General features: G+C 38.0%; 1 protein-coding gene and 1 long non-coding RNA gene across 2 annotated transcripts; both read right to left on the reverse strand.

Moving 5' to 3' along the window:
• Window positions 1-638: 638 nt before the first annotated feature.
• On the reverse strand, window positions 639-19,081 carry ubtd2 (ubiquitin domain containing 2). The gene is made up of 3 exons (XM_028031766.1): window positions 18,706-19,081; window positions 13,049-13,285; window positions 639-1,946 (listed from the first exon to the last, which is right to left on the reverse strand). Exons 1-3 carry the CDS (start codon window positions 18,773-18,775, stop codon window positions 1,435-1,437), a joined length of 819 nt encoding a protein of 272 aa, XP_027887567.1. The 5' UTR covers window positions 18,776-19,081; the 3' UTR covers window positions 639-1,434.
• Window positions 4,521-6,134, reverse strand: LOC114153316 (uncharacterized). The gene is made up of 2 exons (XR_003597305.1): window positions 4,683-6,134; window positions 4,521-4,611 (listed from the first exon to the last, which is right to left on the reverse strand). It is a non-coding gene; the product is annotated as an uncharacterized LOC114153316 (long non-coding RNA).
• Window positions 19,082-21,059: the final 1,978 nt, after the last annotated feature.

Consider the following 21,059-nt stretch of genomic DNA (forward strand, 5'->3'; position numbering starts at 1 on the left):
CCTGAGCTTCCTCTTCATTAAACTGTTAGACAACAGCAGAGTCAGTCAGAGGTTTCTTCAGAACCGCTGTAATACTGACCACTGCAGCAAATATCTCCTGCCCACAATTATTACCATATGGAACAACTCTTGGAAGAAACTTGTATGAGGTACAATACATTTACTACCTGCTTTAGCCCAGATACTACTATCTGGGCTAAAACGGGTTTATTTTTTTGCTCATGAAGTCATTTTTTGTTGATTTAGATTCATCCTTGAATTTCTGACAAATTTTACACGTATTATAATTCAGCTTTCAAGGAGATACCTAAAGATTTTGGGCCAGTGTTGACTAGTATTTGTCACTTATTGTAACTTCACCCAACTTGACAAAAACCTCCCTTTGCAAGGAAAGTAAAATGAATGTAATTTATTTTCTACATTACATTTAGAAAATAAGCTGAAATAAATAAAGCCTCATAGTTTGGCATCACACCAATCTGGCATTACATCAGGTCTGTTCTTTATATTCTAATTTATGTGCTATGTAGATCATTTCTCCCTAATCCAAACTGTCTAATTTAGATTTACAGCATCACAACTTGCATAAAACATAAGAAGTTAGTGAAAAACAAAAAAATATAAACACTGGACAAAAATTTATTAAAAAGATTCTATTTTTATTCAAAATATGCAACTGTGTTTCTGAAATCCATCTTTTCCCTAATAATGAGTATGGTTTGGGGCCTGGACGTGTAAGCCATCTTACACACACATACAGTACATACACACATACAGCCAAAGCTGAAACAACTTACGGTTTCCTAAATGATTTATTTGATTGTTCAGTGAATGAATGAAGTATGGAGTCCAGCAGCAGCCGCAGCCATAAATTCGGACTGCTAGCTCTTCACAATATAAAAAGACGAAATCTCTGAGCAAACGTACAATTCTAAACTTTTGCCACAGTTGTTAGTCGTCTCATTTACCCTGACTGACATTTGATGTAATCCCCATTATTTGCTAAAATGCTTTAAAAACTTTTGATTGTTGAATTGTCTCGTTTTATCTTAGCTATCTGAACTGGAGATAAGTTTGGAAAAAGGTTTTAATACTGTAGCCTGAAAAACAGGAGTTTATTTTGACGACCCTTGAGCAGAACTTGGACATAGACCTTCAGACCTCTCAGCTGCTAAGCAAACCCTTTAACCATCTCTTTTCATAGTTTGGTTTCCATAGGAACAGTTAAAAAGACTTCAAAAAAGGTCAAAATTTCAACATGTAAAACCAAAATAAGGAGTTTTTTCTCCTCCAATGTCTTTATGCTCGTCCGCCTTAACGTAGCCCTTCTCAGCGAAAACAGCCGAAGAGCACAGAAGACGAGAAGAATCGCCTTTAAATCGGCTGTGTCTGTTGTCGTCCTCATTGGTTTATACTAGCAGGGCCTGGCTTCAATTAGTTCTCCACCGGCGTTGGCTCTTGAGGCAGAGCAGACACACCTTCCACTGCTACGGGTCCAGAGGCCTCTGCTGTGTGTCCGGGTGGTGTTACAGGCTCCGGTGGAGGCCGCTGGCTTAGGATCACCTGAACTACGTAGTCCCTGGAAATGTTGAGTTGGTCCAAGCGCAGCCTGTCTGTCAGCGGCCGCCCTGAGAAAAACCAGCGCTGCGTGGCGGCAGGCACGCCCTCCTGATTCTGCAAGCGCCGCTTCATCATGCCCACAGTGTCTGTGGAGCGGACCGCCAGCCGCAGATCGTGGCCCGTGGAGAGCCGCAGCCGGAGCTGGCACTCGCCCCCCGGGATGGGGTCGCTGGCGCTGCCCGTGGACGGGTCTGCCGTCAGGGAGTCCGGATCCGACCCGTCAGGCTCGTCGGAGCGCTCTTCGATCATGTTGATAGGAGGAGAGAGGCAGTACACCGGCAGCTGGTAACGATTTCCCAGCTCATCGTAACATTCGGTCAGAGCGCCTGGAGCAAAAACAAGAAAAGCAAAACTTTATATCCAGGTTTGGGTTTTTTTCCCCCAATTTGCCATCTTTGCACAAACATCATACTGCAAAAACACAAAAACCTACCTGTAATTTTGGTCTAGTTTCTTAGCACACTTGAAATAAGATAAAACTAACATAAAAGTAACTTTTATGTTAATAGAGGCTTGTTTTATGTAAATGATTCCTTAATATTTATGAAAAAGTACTTATTTCACTGGCAGATAAATTAACTCATAACATGGGAAATGCTAAAAGTGAAATAAACTGCCAATGGAATAAGTACTTTTTCATTAATATTAAGGAATTATTTACATAAAATAAGCATCTATATCCTGCTGAAAACTTACTTTTGTCATATTTAAAGTGTGCCAAGATATTTGCTTTAGAAACTAAACCAAAATTACTTGGAAAACTTATGTGTTTCTGCAGTGCTACTTCTATCGCACCTTTCCCAACTATTTATACACTTTCAACAATAAATAGTTTACAGGATATTAATACCTTCTGAGGTAATAATTTACCATTTTTATAACCACATCCAAGTGTTATGTGTCCTGAAAGTGATAAGTCCTCATCACAACTTACAGTAACTCGCATCACAACAACAATACAAACATTAACTGTATGACGAAATTTTTTATCATCCATGGGTAAATATAAATGGGGAGCTTCCAGTCCGAAGCTGTTAAACTGAATGGGTTGGCCTCTTAAGTTTTACGATTATTTGATTTTTGAAATAACAGGTGTGGTTGTTTTGATGGAATAATAATATTGTAATTAACTACATTTTGCCACATTTATTTTGTTGGTATACTTTCAAATACTTTCATTATGGCAAAAACAAAAAGTAACATATTTCAATAACTTTTCTATTTAACAAAATGCACAATTCCCATTGTTGTACAATAAAATGGGGAAATGAAAGTCAAGCTCAATAGAAAACCAAGACTGAAAGGAAAGAGCAGAAAGTGAGAGCAGGAAATGGTCATGTGTTGGATGTGCTGTGTGTCAAGTATTAAGTCACCAGGGAAAATAAGATATAAAAGTGTGGAGGCCCCATTATTCAAATGGGAGACCCCCAGCGATCCTCCGGGGGATTTCAGGCAGTTGGGTTCAACTACACAATACACTGACGTAACACATTCATTGTATTTTGGTACTGACCACAGTCTTTTTCTTCCGTTTCACATTTCAAGTTAATAGAGTGAAATATCACTTCCAAACAATCACATCCTTCTTGTCTAATTTTCCAAGAAGATTTGAAAAGATTAGAATGACTTTCTTATATTAGATATTAATTTGTGAAATAAAAAAAATCCCCTGAATTGCAAGAAGCCCACCTTTCATGAACTACGTTTCGAAAAGGTCACTCCACAACTCATGTTTTATGACTTAGAAAGTTCAACGAGAAAGAAGGTGAGTTCTGTGGTAACTGAAACCGAGCAGGGAAGACCACAGGACTCTGCTCTCGGTTGTGCAGATGCAGTCAGAGAGGAGGCGCAGAGTAAGACCAGGACCAGGGAAATGTTTGACCAGCTCAGCGTAGGAGTGAGGGGCAGAAAAAGTGTTTGACTGAGTGGTGATGTGGCCAACAACCGGAGCTCATCTGTAACCAGAACGCACCGGGAAACTGACTGCTATTAACATCAGCGCTGTAATTCAGCACCGTTAACACACTTGGATTATTTGAGGACGTTTCTGGATTCAAAATTTCCAAACTGCGACACAAAATCTGCACCCATCTTTTGCACAACAGTTTATGAAAAGATTTCCAGCAGATATTCTGACAGAGATTAAGCTTCATTCAAGTATCCAATGGCAACATCGATTTTGCTAATGATTTTATCATCCACTAAAAGTTTAGACATTGAAACTATGAATTTACACAAACACTTAAAACAAGAAAGATAACCTATTTAATTTGATCCTTCCTGCTGCTGCTAAAATATTCTAACAAATTACTGAAGTTACATTCATGCCTTGGTAACAATATTTTTTTTCAGGTATTTTATTTTTCATAAACAGAATTAAAACAAACCATCAAAAAGTTGAAATTGAGAAAGAACAAAGAGGAGAAGAAGCTGAGACTTTCCCCACGTCTGGTCTTTATGGAAGAAGTCCTGCTTGTAGTTTGTCACAAACCATGTAGCAGACACAGTAAACATGTGACAGAAGGTTTTCTGGTTAAATGAGAATAAAAAATGAAAACATTTGGCAAAAATGCAACAATATGTGTGACATAAAAAAAACAACGCCGTGAACACACCAACCCCAATGCACCGAATGGTAGAGGTAGCATCATTCTGTGGGGATGGTGTTCTTCAGTGGGAATAGTGAACCTAATTGGAGTAGATGGAAAGATGGACAAGGAACCTGCAAAACACTAAAAGCTAAAAGATTGCAGGGTCACCTAAACATAGAGCTTCAACATTTTACTAAAGGTTGAAGGTGCTTTTATTTGACCTTTTATTGGGGCAACTCTGGAGCTTTTGTCATGTTTTGGTTTACTTGATTAACCCACATGCGCAGAACACACTAGAGAGACCAAGGTAAGATCAGTGGTTTATTATAAACACGGTGTAAAATGTGAAAGACATCCAGGATGGGACACTCGGGAGGGCGGAACCGGACCAATGGTCTTCCTGAAGAGGAGCACAGAAGTGAGAACAGAATGCCGGGAGGGAAACGGAAGTTCAGCGGTTCGAGGCCTTACTTGCTGGTGGATAAAGCGGAGCTGAGAGGGATAGGCAGCACGGTGGATCAGGGGTTGGAGCAGAGAGGACGGGCGACGGCGGCGTTGGAGGGCGGACAGGTGAGACAGGCTCTTCGGGAAACAAGGAGGATCAGGTTGTGTGGTCTCGATGATTCCTCCGGCCACAGGGAATCCAGACGGACAGGATGCCGGCAGCTCCGCGGCAACGAAAACCATTTACGAGCTAACACTCTGGCACAAGAGTGTTGACGATGTCCTCCTGAAATACTCCTCCCAACAAGGTAAGTGGCAGCAGGTGTGCCGGCAGGATCCGCCGACCACGCCCACCATGAAGTTCCTGAACGCCCCCTGGTGGAGAAGGCCGCAGGAACCTCCTCCAGTCCTCCGGAGATCCACAACAGCTTTAAGCATTGCACTCATTATAAACCCGCCATCAGACCCTGATAAAAGCATTTTTTTCCCCAGCAGTAAATTGGTGGTGAGACAGCAATAGCATCAAAATAGAGCTGGAGACGGTTTAGTTGAAAACACTGTCTCCACCCGTAATCAGAGTTTTATCCTTCTGGAAATGTTACATAGAAAACATTTTGGAAACACATGCTCTCCATAATTCATTTTCTCCATACTAACCAGACCTGGAAAACACTGTAGGCAAATGTCACTCTATTCTTTCTGCACAGAAGCAGTTGAAATCTTTTTAGCTCATAAAGCTAAATAATCCTCAGGCACACAACATGTTTCCATTGCATAGTAAGGTTTTACTTGGCACGGCGCTACACTGTGTTATTTTCCACTGCAGACAGAACCCTTTCAACCTGCGCAGCATCAGATGTTTACCATTGTGGCGTGCATGAAGGTGCAGTGACACAGAAGCATAACTTCCCTCAATCAGTGTTTGTTTATTTGATTACATTGTTCAAGAAGACATGTTCACTCAAAGTGACTTGCCAAAATAAACAAAAAATAAAGAAGTAACCATTTGGAGAGTTGATAAAACATGGAAATGCTCCGGTTCTCTGGTCATGCCCACAGGTGATGGTTCTCTCTCACCACTAAGTGTTTAGCAGCGTATTGATGTCATCGTGTTGACCCAGATCGACTCATTTGGTACTGTGACTGCGGTGTCAACAAAAAAAGCAGAAATTTCATGTGGTACTAACCACAATGGGAATAAATGCCAGGCTGTATCACACACAGATTTGTACTAAAACTGTTTCAATATATGATGAGTCACTTTGCTTGACTAGATAAATATTACTTCCTCTGTTAAGAACAAAAGTGACATTTATGAATAATTTCTAAGAAATTCCTTACAATTCCCAACTGCACTTAACATGGCATTCTGAAAGTCATGTGCACTTAGTTATCCAAGTAAGTACACATAGCTAGGTTTGTCACAGAAGCACATTTTTTGGACAAACAATTGTCCCAGAAATTATTGTGGTAAGCCATAATGCTGTTTTGAGACCATTTTCAATTAATATAATGGGAATGGCATAATAATGCAAGAACACATTCTCAACTAACAATACACTTTAAATTTTAAAAAATATTTAATTTGGAAGACATTTTAAATATCCAACAACAAATAAAATGAATTATGAAGTCTTTGTATGCAAAATTGTCCTAATAAGGGCTGGTTGAAACCAGTGTGCCAGACTGAAGACTTCTGTCATCCAGTTTTTGGTAGAAACTGGATGACAAACACCTAACAGACAGAAACTGTGCATCATTTGTGAAAGCATACAGCCTGCTGTCTGTGTTGCTCAGTGCAACATCTGCTACTTTTTACCAACATCATTTTTTGTGAAAAGACTGGAAACGCATCCAGTGGCTGGGGAAGTAAGTTGGACTACAAATCAAAAGCAGATTAAGATGTAAGAAAAGAAAAATAAACTTGAGTGAACCCCGGATACCACTCAGTCAGCATCAAAAGAAGGTATTCTGTGGATTATTTTTCAGCACGAGTGATATTTGATATAAAAACTTGGACTTTCTTACGGCATCTTCAGGGTTGTAACAATTCCTCGAATGATTTGAGTACCTCGATAACCAAAATTCCTAGAGGCAAATTATCTGCCTTGAAGCTTTGTTAAATTATCTTTTACTATCAAGCACACCATGTTTCTGCCGGGTGATTATTTGTGTTGCGCAACACTTTCACTTCCGCCTACAAGTTGTTGACAAATGTTGAAGGTTAACAGCATAATGTTCAAGTTCAGTAAGGGAATCCGGGGGGATTTCATTGACAGATGAAAATGTCCGGCTTTTTATCGTTCTTCAGGGGACCAATAAACATTCTTGAAATAACTGGCGCGATGCCTGGAATAGGACAGTCTTTCTCCACCCGGAGATGCTGCGTCGTGGCTGGTTCAGAGAGAATGGCGGCGAAGTGCGCCGAAGGTGTATGCATACAGGTGGAGCGGAGACTCATGCACATATAGATAAAACACACGAGGCTGCTTTAGCTGATGCTTAGCGTAGCTTTACAGACGAAACAGAAAATACATTTACCACCATCCAGGTAACAAAAAATGGGTGGCAGAGCACCCCGTGTGTATATACCTGGCAGATATGTTTCCGTGTGTGACGAAGGAGTCAAATTCTGTCGTTAACATGGACACAAAAACTATGAGTGGATGTGCAAAGTTAGAGTTTATCTATTAAATTTACTGAAGATTGTGTATTGTATTGTGTATTTATTCTACCTATTTTTAATTGCTATATTTTATTGTTTTTTGCTATTTTTCGTTCTCTGTACGGTGTCCTTGAGTGCCAGAAAGGCGCCTTTCAAATAAAATGTATTATTATTATTATTAAGATGGCTACATACACTAAAATTGGAATATAGACATTTTCTTAGAAGTGTCTTTGTGAGCCTGCTGCTTTATTATTAAACTGAATATAAATTGAGGTCTTTGTATGACTTTTGGCCTGGTTAACTTGAAGAGTGAGCTACAGGTACATTTTCTAAACTACAGAAAAGTAATTGTAGGGATGCACAAATATGAACACTTGGGTCTAAGTTGACATCCGATACTAATACTGCTGTTATGGCAGTATTTAAGAAAATTTTATTTAGTCATATTTTTTATTCAATTACTCAATTAATCATCAGAATAATCAATAGATTACTTGATTAATAAAATAACTGTTTGCAACAACCCTGGGCATCTTGCAAAAGGATTCACACCAGTTTAACTTTTCTACATTTTGTGGAGACCACAAACGTCTATGTTTTGATGTACTTTATTGGAATTTTTTTGTGCTAGACCAAAACAAAGTAGGAAATAATTGGAAAGTATAAGGGGAAAAAAACTAACAAATATTTTTTTATTTTTGAACAAAATAATGTAGATGGTAACCCCGCCTCTCCCCCGAAACGTTCCCTGGAGATAGGCACCAGCACCCCTCCCGGCCCCACCAGGGATAAAGGTGTTTGAAAATGGATGGATGGATGGATGGATGGATGAATGGATGGATGGATGGATGTAGATGGTATGGAATCTATTTGGAATCCACTTGTGCCCTGAGAAAAAAATCTGGACCAAACAAAACGGCAGACTGGGCAAGTTGAGAATGAATCAGAGAAGCAGTAAAGGAACCAACAGTAATGCGTGCTAAACATGAAAGAGGATTGTTTAGCTTGCACAACATAAAATGTAGTGGGCATGTTAGAGGAACGTCCGAAAACTGGTAACCATTACTCACTGCATACTTGCTCCAACAAGGAATTAAAAAGTGAAGCATTATATTGATAGCGTTAATGGTTGGAAACTCTGGGGGAGCTACAAAGGCTCAAAGATCAGGTGGGAAAGTGCAGCCTACACTCCATACACTGCCTCTAGGGAAATGTGGCCAAAAGGAAGCAAATGTTGAAAAGAAGTTGCAAAAACATCCAGTTTGCCAGCAGACACGTGGTGGATCCAATACAGAGTATATCATATTGATATTTGTTTGAGCTATTCATCCAATCTCAATGAGCTGAATAAGAACTTTAAAAAGTCACATCATTTACCCGTGTTGGCCTGTCATGTAAAATCTAAATACACAAATAAAAAAACAGGAATACCTTTACATGCAATTGTACTGCACAAGTAGATTGCTTAAAATAAAAGCTTCACACCGTCCTTATTTTTGAAAAAGTCATATTTATGCCATCCCACATCATTGTACTGTAGGCAGTAACAAGTTTAGGCAAAAGAAGGAACTGTAATTATAGAAAAGAGAATGCATTTGAGAATGTTTTTATAACAGCTCCTATTCATTTCACACATTTAATGGTTGAGTATTATAGGCGGATACTCAAGCGCCTATAATTTTTATTTCATTAGCACTGAAATAAAAAGCTATGCTGTTGTGTAAATGTTTTACATTTCTTTTTAATTATTTTGTTATTGCAATTAAAGAAAAGTGGTTTCAGATCAATATCTCTTTTCCTTCTTGCAGAGGAGCACATTTAAAAAAAAGACTGAAAATATCTAGTTAAGCAAGGTCAGAACCAAATCCTGATTTATTTGGTGCGAAAAAAGGCTAAAAATAGCATTGAAAAAGAAATTACACAGTTCTGTTTTCAGTCATCTCCTATGACTTCTAGTTAAATGCAACAACAAAAAGGGTGAAGAGCTTGTAAAGACAGAAGTGTTTCCTGATTTGCGTGGTACTTGGATTGAGTGAAACAGTGATGTCAACTGTGGGGAATTCACAGCTGCAGCCCAGCAGGATCTGATCTGGCCTCCCAAACTACCAAGAGGAACAGAGTAAGAAAGCACTGCATTTACAAAAAAACAAACAACAAAAAAACATTACACCTATCTAATATAAAGTCTTATTCCATTCAGGCGAAGGCGTTTCATATGTCAGGCAGTGTATTGCTTTCTGGGAAGCTAATGAGGACAAAATGTAAAAAAGCAACTCCACTCATTTAGTTACCCAAACTTCAACCAAACCAATAATGTTATGACAGAAGTACTGATGTATGAATATAAGAATTTGTTTGGTTTCTGGCACAAAGTTTATCTCTCTCTCTCAGTCAGACACCTTCACAGTTAGTTACAATGAAATAAGATGTGTGAAACCCAGTACAGGATACCATGGAAAACATTACAACTTTCGATGCCCACAATAGAAACAGGATCTTACCAAGGAAAGAAAAAAAACATTTCTATCCTCAGCTGAGGAAACATGACTCATTAGATGATATGCATAAGGATTAATGGGGAGTGACGCACACACAAAGAGTTAAACCAGAGCCAAATTCATTGTTAGGGATTTGATAAATTTCCAGGCGGAAGTTGAAATACTTAGGTATAAAAACTGAAAATTGAAGTGAAACTTCTACCTGGCCTTCTTCAGTGTATCAAACATAACGGCGGAAGCGTGATGGTCTGCTGGATCCAAGATCGGTGACTTACACAAACTGAACGGCACCTTGGACCAAAAGGGCTATATAAGTGTTTTTATTAGAGCAAATATGAATATGTTTTGAGTTTTATGCTTTTATCTTTTGAGATTGCACTTCCTGGCTAGCGCTGTTGTATAGCAGTTAGCTTGTCCCCCCAAGTACAGCAGGTAGAAATGATGAGAAAAAAGATTCCAGGCGTCATGTTTGGAGAAAACATCATCAGGCCAATGCTATCCATGAAGCATATTGGTGGCAGGGTAATACTATGGTGATTCTTTGCTGAATTTTTCAGCAGGACCATGACCCAAAAAGCACATGGCCAAGATCTGAAAGGAGTGGCTTCAGAACCACTCTGTGAAGGTTCTGGAGTGGCCTAGCTAGAATCCAGACTTGAATCAGATTGGAAACGTCTGTAGAGATCTCAAAATATCTGCACAAACGAATCCCATCCAACCAGATGAAGCTGGAGAAGAACTGCAAAGAAGAACGGGCCAAACTGTCTAAATTATTATTATTGCATATAATGAATGAAATTGAGCATGCACGTTTAATAACTTCATTGCCTTTAGCAAAACCGTCTAATTTAGAGTAGAAATGGTTAAAAAGCTTATGGTTATGACTGCCTAAGGTGACCTTTAGCAATTATTGTAGCTCTGCTGCGATAATATTAGACTGCTTAAGGATGTTCAATATGAACGCGGCACCTTTCCACTCTGCTGCCTTTAATCCCCTCACTCTCTATATATGTATACCTAAATGTTGATGCCATTAACTAGGTTTTCTTCCACACAGCAGAGATTCCTAGCCAGCTCATCTTGTATATGATGAGCTATTTTCACCAATCTAAAGGAAGAATAGAACTTGAAACTAATTCAAGATTTTTTTTGTAATATAGAGTCAACACTGAGCTTTAGAATTGAATTAGAATAAAATTTAATTAAACTGCAATAAACTAAACTGAATTGCACCTTGTTACCAGAAGCAAAGTTAATATATTACCCCCACTTTGTCATATAGCCCTTAGTTGGGAATTGGTTAGTAATTAAACTGAATTCCACTCCGCTATGTGGAATTTCCCACTCTATTTAGTGCGTCTCATTCCAATTGAATATATCAAACAAATTTTTTTCAGTTTATGGAGACCTGCATTATGTATTTGCTAAGGTTTTCCTGGGTTCCTATACAAATCTTCCAGAAACAGATGGTATAATTACCATCTGTGGGGAAAAGAACTACAAGTTCCTGTACTAAAATTAACACAGGATTTTACAGTGCAAACATTAAAGTATATGACAGTTATAAATCTAACAAGAAAAGAGCCCCATTGCGGGCTCTACACAGAAAATAACAGGATGTTAATATGCTTTAACAACAACAAAAAAATGTTTTGTCACAGTTTTCATGTCAAATAAGAATGTATATTGACAGTGGTGGAGAGGAGGACACTGAAGAAGGTTCTGTCTATTATGGACAATAAACAGCACCCTCTCCACCACATAGTGGACAGACAGCGGAGCACCTTCTCACATAGACTGCTCCAGGTCCGCTGTCGTAGGGACAGATACAGGAAATCCTTCCTGCCACATGCCATCTCACTGTACAATAAAAGCTAAATCACTGTTCTGCACTAATCAGTCCAATTTTGCACAACTGCACTGTGGCACACTTGCTGTACATATATTTACATATACATATCTGCATTTTTTTTAAATCTTTGCAAGGACTGCTCTTAAGTTGCTTTTTATATTAACAGCATTGTATATTTTTACAATTTATAGCATTTTATATTTTATTTTTTATTTTATCTACAACTACTACTCAGTGGTAGTTGTTATTGTGTCTTGTCTCTATGCTGTAACTGCGAAGTAATTTCCCTGCTGGGATGAATAAACTACTTCTATTCTATCCTATAGCAGCTGACGATTATGGCCTTTTTAATATAAACCCATTTTCCTAAATTTAGTTCCATTTAGATGAGGCTAAAAACAACTATTTTCATTTCTTATTTATTGATTCACTCTGTTGCACACACTCTCTCCAAACAGCTCTGAAAATGTGTTCCCTAAGGTTCATTTGGAAGATTTAAACTCATTTAAAGTACTGAATAATTTACATGTCTATAACTACCCTGTTAAAAAACGAACAAACAAAAAAACAATAAGTCATAATGATGCAAAAAGAGCTGTGCAAAAGCAGCTCACCAAAGCAGAAATTAACCAACAATACATGGCGACTTCCTGTTTGTTGTACTTCATCAGATGAAACCTGAAACTAAAACACACTTCCTTTGGAAGCTGTACTGCTTACGTAGGTTCTCTGTTTTGACACACAACCTATTTATGGTTGCAGCATAACCCAGGGGTGACTGCTGTTGTCTGGTTGAAGAAATTCCTGTCAAAGTTTACAAAACCACCTTAATGTTGAAATGTAGTTACTATGTCAGACTAAGATTTGATCGATAGAATATCACTGAAAAGTTATAACAGTAAATAAATTGAAAATGAGAAATTCATGTTAACAGATTAAATATTTATAAGCGTTTAATTCATTTAATTTTGAATTTTATTGCTCACAGGTGATAAAAACCCAAAATTCTGCTGCACAGAAAGTTAGGGTATTACGGTACATAAGACTAAAAAAATGATTTTCAATGCAGAAATGTTAGCCTACTGTAACATATTTTCATGCTTTGTACAGCATGTGACAATAATTAAAGTAGTAATTATTGCTAAAGGAGGCCTAACTAATGCTGCCATGACAGCAGCTACAACCTTCCCTTTAAGGTTGTAGTTATTCCTACTGCTTTTTCTACCACTTTTTCCTTTCACTCAACTTTCCAGCAATAACAGATGTCCATGTTTGCATACAGCCTCCTAGTTAAAGTTATCCTTTTTTAGGATGTCAATTATCTTTCCTAAAAACTGTGTGGTCATGATATTTTAGCATGCAGAAAGTGTTTTACCGTGTGGCAGTGTGATGCTGGCCCCGTCAAGGATGGCCTGAGCCAGTAGGTGGTCATTACTCTCAAAGGCACTGGCCGCAGCTCGCAGCGCATCCCAGATCTCCTTCCGGCCCTCGAATGCTGGCGCCGTATCCCAGAACTCATCTCTTTTGCTCCGCAGCTGGCCCTCTGTCATCGGGTAGTCACTTTTCCATTTAGGTCGCTCTCTCTTCAGGGGCTGGTTACGGCCTAGAGCCACTGAAGGCAAGGAAACGAGAGAGGGATTAGACAGGAAGCGAGATCAGAAAACCAGACGGACAGAAGGTAGGAGAAGGAGAGGAACCAAAAGGAAAAGACAGATATGACTAAGAGACAGAGTAACATGGGACTGATGGAAAGCAAGCGATATAAGAAAAAGATGTTTAAGGAAATTATCAAGAAAAGAGAAATAACTAAAAGCAAAAATGAGAACAAATGGAATGCAAAGATCTTAAAAATCAATAAAAAGGGGGTTGCACATACAATGCTGGGAAAAGCTATTTGTTTCTTACAGATTTCTTCTGTTTTTCTTTTCTTTGTCAGACATTTGCATGAAACAAATTTTAATATCAAACAAAAATAACCTGAGTAAATAAAAACGGCAGTTTTTAGTTTTGGAAATAAAGATTCAATCCTCACCAGCCTGGCCTGAAGTGAATGAGTAACTGACCCCTACAACCGTTAACTAGTTGTGCCACTTTTTGGGGCAACAACTGCCATCAATTGTTCAAAATAACAGTCAATGAGTCGTTCGTGTCTCTATGGAGGAACATGGTCCTCTCTTATTTGCAGAATTATTATAATTCAGTCATAATGGATGGATTTCAAGCATGAATTGCCTGTTTAAGATATTGTCACAGGCCACTCTAAAATAGGGGTGGGTGATATGGACTTAAAGTTTTGTAACATCATTTTACAGTACTGTAGTGATAACAATAAAAGTGACAATAACTATTTATTACTTCTTTTAGGTAACTTTAGGTGACTGAATGGTCACAAATACTGCTCTTAAAAAAGTGTGTAATAAGCTTCCAGTCACATACAGTAGTATTTTATATCACAGTAACTGCATTTAATCATTTTTTCAAATTTATTTATATTTATTGATGCTCTCAATGAAAAAGAAAGTGGAGACATTTGTAAAATTATCAATCGCAATTATACAAATGGATCTTGGGGGATTTTAAACATCATTAATTGAAATTTATTGTGACAACAATAAATCTAAATTTTGACAAAACGTTGATCACAATAAATGATAATACAATAAATGCCCAACCCTTCTATAAAACCCTTGTTTAATTATTTTGAGCCTTTCAGAGGTGGATTTGTCTTCCTGAGGTTATATTCCTTCCATACAGAGTAGCATTCTTTTTTCTGAAAAGCTTTGATAGTTTTATGCCAGAACAAGATGCATTTTCACAAAATTCACCTTGTGTCTCATCACTCTAAAGGCTTAGGAATCATAAAGATTTTTTTGGCAAATGTGAGACGGACCTTGACTGCTTTTTCTTTTCTTGGTAGTTTTAGCTTTGCAACACCCTAACAGATCCATTTTTTTGCAGCAAGACAGACCAAACGGAAGGCCATTAGTGCTGCACTGCTGCAGATGCGTTTGGAAACTGATAAAAGTATTTTTTGTGGGATAGTTGTTTCTGGGAAGGTCTCACTAATTGTCTGTAATGGGTCTGTCGTTAAGCCTTAGAAATGGTTTTGTCATCTTTTCCGGAAATCAATGACTTTGTCTCCAATCTGCTCTGCTTTTTTTTTTTTTGTCAAGTTCTTTTCAAGTGATTCGAAAAGAAAGTAATTATCTTTTCATAAATTGGTCTGTACAAGTTTCACCCGTCATTGTAATAATTATAATATTCATTTTAAAACTTAATTTTGCATTTACTCAGGTTCTCTTGTCTGATATTAAAAATGGTTTGATGAGTTGAAACATTTAAAAGAGAGAAAAAAAACGGATATATTTTTATTACGGCACTAGAAAATAACGAATCACTTTTCTCTTTTGCTCTGGTACTCAGCTGAGCGTTGCAGACTGAATTAACAAGTTATACACCATTAGTGATGTGGAGCATGCAGCCAGAATAAACTGAGCTAAAGCTAAGAACGATACGTTCCAAACCCAGTTAAAATGTTAGGATAATTGCAGCAAACAGAGGTCCATCTGCAGCAGAATGGCTGATGAATAACACCATCTGGATCACCACCAAACACGACACAGGTACAGGACAGTGTTTGTGTGTGTGTGTATCCAAGTACACAACAGAAAAGAGAAGAGGATCAAGGTGTAGAGTTCCACCCACTGCTGGTACACATGTACTCTGATCAAATAACACGTTCAACTTCAGACTGCTTATAGTAAACAAGGCCTCAAACTGCCTGACCCTTTAAGTTCAGCTACTAAAGGTTATGCAGAATTAAAAATTTTACTTACATATATCATCCACAAAACTACTTCATTATGATCCACAATCAGAAAAGCATAAATTAGTTTCTCAGTAGAACTGTTAATATGTTTTTAGAAAGGAAAGCAGATGGATAATTACAAAATATTCTTTATGCAGATGTTTGAGTTACTTTGATGAAGTTAAATAATTCTAGGACTTACTTCTACCCGACAGAGCCCAAAGAAGAATTTCATTTGGTGGCTCACTTTCAGTTCATGAACCAAAACAGAACAACATGTTGCCTTTGAGTCAATTGACACCTTTATCAGATGTGTGTAACCAGTTCAGTTCTACACATTATCACTTTGTGCCCACTGAAACCCTGGCGTTGTAAGTTTTTTTCTTTTATTTCAGGTAAGTATTTTCAGAATATATTGTATATTTTTGAATATATTTCGGAGATAAACTGACATAAAATAATCAACAGTCGTGTATACTTTAATTTAATAGTATATTCTTATGTGAAATGTTGATATTACACTCTATATCCATTCAATTTGGTTCTGATACCAACTGGGGATGTTAACGATTATGAAATATGACCTAATCAAACAAAAACCATCAGACTAAATCTGATACCATCAGATTTGGTCTGAAACAAATCTGTTGGTATGAAACGTCCAAAACTGCAAAAATATTAAACAGTAAAATGACCAGCAATCAACCGTGCCTAACTGTTTGGACAATTTGCACTAATCATATCATACTTACAAAGACAATAAATGTACAAACCCTGTTTTAAGTACATGGATATGGAATTGACTACTGGCTCAATCTCCAGTCCTTAAAGGTTGGTTTCTTGCAACATCCTAGTGTGTTCTGGTCCAACACACCTGAATCAAATGTCTCAATTACTTCCTCAGCATGCAGTCATGCTACACAGTGTCCTGCTAATGGCCTCATTATTTGATCCAGTTGAGTTGAAACAGAGACACATCTAAAAGTTGCAGGACACTGAAAATAAAGGAGTGGAGTTTGAGTCTTCTGGTTTATTTTACAAAATGGAAACGTCTATGTATGAAATGGCAGTACGAGCTACCAAAGGGGACTTACATATGAATATTGAGTGAACTGCATTCTATAATTTCAAATGTTTTTTTTTTTGCTATACACCAAAACTGATATGATAGATCATGTCAAGATTTAATTTAGTTCAGCACAGAGCTGCACAATATATAGAATACCATTCATCAGTGCTGTATCAGTTTCTGCAATATGAGAGTCGCACTGCTTTGCTACAATATTCAGCAAAGTAAAATATTTTGTTTTCCATGCATTTCAAGCTTCGATAGGAAATAATAATATATTTGGTCAATTGGACCTCCAGTGTTTTCAATGAGGCTTGTAATGTCATCAGGGTGATGGAAATATTAATATTAAGAGTGAATACAACTATTCACTCTTAATCACAAACAAGAACACAACTGCAATAGTTTACATTATTTAACTTTTTGTTGTTCTAATGTCATACACCACTTTTTAAAATGGTTTAGAGTAGCTCTAATGGGAAAAACCATTAGACAACGTCCTCAAATATGCACCATGGTTTTATTTTTAGAGTAACACAGCATCAGGAACGGCACAATTAGCTATCAACTATAATTAAACAAGGGAGCTTCATAGAGTTTTGGGAAGGCATTTTTGGATTTGAAGCAAAACACAATCAGAGCTTTAGTATTAGCCCACTTTCTAGTTCAATTTTCTGACTGTATCTCAGAAATGTATCTTCAAATCCTATTTGACTTGGTTGTTTTTCAGTAACTGACTGTAAATCATTTAGAGTCAGTATTTGTAAAATTTAGATTTCACTAGCTTTGTAAAAAAAAACGACAAAGATGTCTGATTTGCTTAGAACAAAATTGTTCAGTCCTGCAATGGCATTTGTACACCTTTTGTCACACAACCAAAAACCTGGATGTATTTTATTGGAGTTTTATGTGACAGACCAAAACAAATTAGTGGAGTGAATGGAAAATAATAGAAACAGTCTCATAAATACCAAAGAAACACAACTTTAACACAACCCACTGTCCTCACTATGAAACATGGTGTTGGCTGCATTATGCTGTGAAGATGCTTCTCTGCAGGAGAGGAAAATGGGAAGATGGATGGAGCTGGAGGTTGCAAAAAAACTTTGTGTTCGTCTGTCACATATACTCTCAAAATGCAATGAAGTTTATCTTTGTAACTTCACAAAATAAGCAGTGGAAGGGTGTGAATAAGCTTTCACAGCTCATGACATACATGCTATATGCCACCAGTTCTGAAGGTGTCAAGTACTGACAAAGCAGAAGTTGAACGTGTCGCATTCAGCTGTTAATAGAGATGCAGAAGCAAAGAGGAAGACATACAGGAAATCAAGCTTTATCTTTGCATCTCTACGTGCTCAGCCTCCTCCCCCTCTTTTCCCAGATCGGTGTCCCAGTCTGTAATTAAAATAACTCAAAGGCTGGCTGTGGATCCCCTCCTCTGATAGAGCAAACCAGGAAACTATCCCACAAACTTCCCACAGCTTCACTGAACTCTTTATTACATGAACCTACAACCTGAAGTCAGTTTCAGTCATGCTTTAGTGACTACTTATTCATCACTGTGTAAGGAAAACTGTTTATTGCACCACTACAACAGATGTGTATGGTGCTAAAAAAAACCCTCTCTTTACTAGTAAACTGTTGCAATACGTTGTGGACACCTCCTTCATTCTCTTTACTTTAAAGTTCAAATCATTATTCATTTCCACTTTAAAAAAAAGCCCTAAATGTAGCTAATGGGAGCTTGAGTTGGTGCCCAATTTAAATCACTCTGAATCACTTCAGAGCTTCTCTGCATGCCCCCGATGACTGTGACCCATATTTGTTGTACATACAGCAGCTAGCAAGCTAACTAGCTCCGTTTTAGCCGGCTAGCTCAGTCAACAGCAAAGAACAAAGGGAGACATCGCAGGATACTGAACAGGGTTTAGTTTGCAGAGTAACGAAGCTGGCACAGCGCCTGCTCCTCGGTTTCTATCCCGCTGCGTGGACGGAGACACCGAGCCCGTCTGAGGCTCCGGTCTGGCTCCGGATATTATAATGGCAGGAAAGGAGACCTCCAGCCAGGACAGCATGCAGAAAGCCTGCAGGGGGAAGCCCATCAAACAGCCAAACCTTCCGCTTACTAAACTGTAAGAGCCCGCTAAGTTACCTCCAGTGCCGTCCGAGTTCTCGTTTAAGCTGCCCGAAGAGTCGTGGTGGCTCCCGACACAGCCACCCATGGATGTTTCGGCGGAGCAGCCCGGGTTAGGTAGCTCACCCCCCGGCCCACAGCTAGAGCTACATCCACCAACCCCCCTCCTCTCAGTCTCTCTCTCTTTGCTGTTTTCTAAGCTTCCCCCCTTCCTGTCTTCTCTTCCTTCACTGTCTCCTATTCTGTCCTCCCTTCCCTTCTTCCCTCTTTCTATTTCTCAGCAACTGCGCAGTCCTCCTCTTGTGCTTCATCCCAGAAGTAAAGAAAAGAGGGTTCACATGGTTACAAGGTGACTGAGAGAGGAATGAAGGAGGAAAAAATAAAGAGAAGCAGGAGGAGACTCAACAAAGGAGAAGTGCACTATAAGAGAAAAAATATATGCGGTCTTCTTTAGGGCACCAAGTGTTTGCTCTGGTGATGGTGAAGATAATCCATTTTGACACATCTGCTGTCATGTTTTGTGAGAAGCTGTTTGCTGTCCTGATGAGGGCATGCCAAAATACTTAACCTTGTGTTTTTGAATGTCAAGGGAGCCCTCCTGCTGTTATACTGCAGTGGCTCAGTTTCACATTAACAAATGGGACTGGCTCTGCTTCTTTCTGGGTCTCTGTGGTGATTGTTGGATTTTACTTCGCAAAGATCAAACACTATTTTGGTCGGTAAAGTTAATTCTGGTTTTGCATCTCAAATAAATTTGGTTAAATTTGGGATAGGAAGATATTAGTTGAGTTTCCACCATTCATATGTGTTTACTCTAATTAAATGTGAAAGAATTGCTGTGGGTTTTGTTTTTTACACTGCTTTGGCTCCACTTCAATGCATTTTAACGGGATTTCATGTGCTTAACACAAATTTGCGCATATTTGTTAAGTGGAAGTAAAACAAGACATGGAGAAAATCTTTTAAAATTGCACAACACATGTAGGCCTCATTTAGGTCCCTCTTTTTTACCCAAAGTTTTTCTGCATCAATCTGATTAAATTCAATTCAAGTTTACTTTATGAAGGATAGCACAGTAAACAACAAAATAATTGTTGTTTGTATGTATGTGTTATGGCCACATGCTAATTTGCAAACCTGGTCCTTGATTGGACCTTTTTTTGGTCTATAAAAATATGTATATTATTGTGTCTCAAATAAATTTGGTTTTATTTTGGTTTAGGAAGACATTATTGTTCAATGCAATTAATACAGCACCACCATGTAACATGCAGCCCATTTCCTACTCATATGGGTCCAACATATAAACACTGGCTAGGTCTTAGTATTTGTCCTGACCAGTTTGCACTTCTAGATAATTTTCTGCCCGTTTTCTTTGGGAAATAGCTTAAGTTCAGTCAGACTTGATGCACTGTGCCTGTAAACTCCAGTTTCCAGTCTGCCATAGTTTCTCATTTGGATTTATTTCTGGACTTTGAGCCATCCTAACTTAAATTTGCTTTGATCAAAAAGATTTTATTGAAGTTTGTGCTGTATGTTTTGGGTTACACTGTAATCATTATTAGGGCTGCAAAATATTAGAAAATGTTGTAATGATTAGAATATTGGTTAATATAGAAACAATATCTGGTACGATATGTCCGAAATTTTCTTCTTTATCCTTTTTATCGTCTGTGTTTCACACACTTTGTGACCGTTAGCATTTTAAACAATGTCATTTGTGCCTGGTGTCAGCATCTGTTGCTGGCAAAACATTACATTAGCATGTAAAATGCAAGTTTATTGTCCTTCAAATATGGTGGCAAGATAATATATGGTAAAAACTTCATCGTCCATAAAAATGGAAATTTGGTTTACAATAAGCATCTCATGATAACTTCACATATCAAACAACATCATAAACAGTCAATACAATAATTTAAAAAGAAAACTAGTTTGTGATTTGCAATAATGTGTTCAATTTGATGGAGTATGGCACAAAGGAGTTCTTGTACCTGCTCATTCTACAACAAAAAACTGCAAATTGTCTCCCAGAAGGCAAAAGTTTAAATTTACAGATCAACACAAGCAACTCCTGCACTCTAGACAGTTCTTTGCAAAATTAATTTTATACATAATGATTTTGCGATGACAATAAATATGTAATATGTTGTGTAGCCCTAACCATCATGTTCCCCCATGTTTTGTATGCCAGCCAAAATGCTTAATTTTGAAATTTATTGAAGGCTCCTCTCCTTATATTCATTCACCTTTACATTTTATTTTGTTTGTCATGTTGTGAGCATCTTATGCTGCAGCATTAAAAATCTTTACTTCTTTTTTGTTGCGTATATTTCAAAAATTAATTCAGTCCTCGTAGTTAAACAACTCTC

The sequence above is a fragment of the Xiphophorus couchianus genome, chromosome 11, assembly GCF_001444195.1.
Source record: "Xiphophorus couchianus chromosome 11, X_couchianus-1.0, whole genome shotgun sequence".
Classification (NCBI taxonomy): Eukaryota; Metazoa; Chordata; class Actinopteri; order Cyprinodontiformes; family Poeciliidae; genus Xiphophorus; species Xiphophorus couchianus.

Bases quoted from the DNA above. Each gene is read 5' to 3' on its own strand.
- ubtd2 (XM_028031766.1), bottom strand. From the start codon at position 18,775: ATGGGTGGCTGTGTCGGGAGCCACCACGACTCTTCGGGCAGCTTAAAC. The intron at 13,286-18,705 runs GTAACTTAGCGG...CCTTGCCTTCAG, and splicing joins GAACTCGGACGGCACTGGAG to TGGCTCTAGGCCGTAACCAG. The intron at 1,947-13,048 runs GTAAAACACTTT...TTTTTGCTCCAG, and splicing joins CAGCATCACACTGCCACACG to GCGCTCTGACCGAATGTTAC.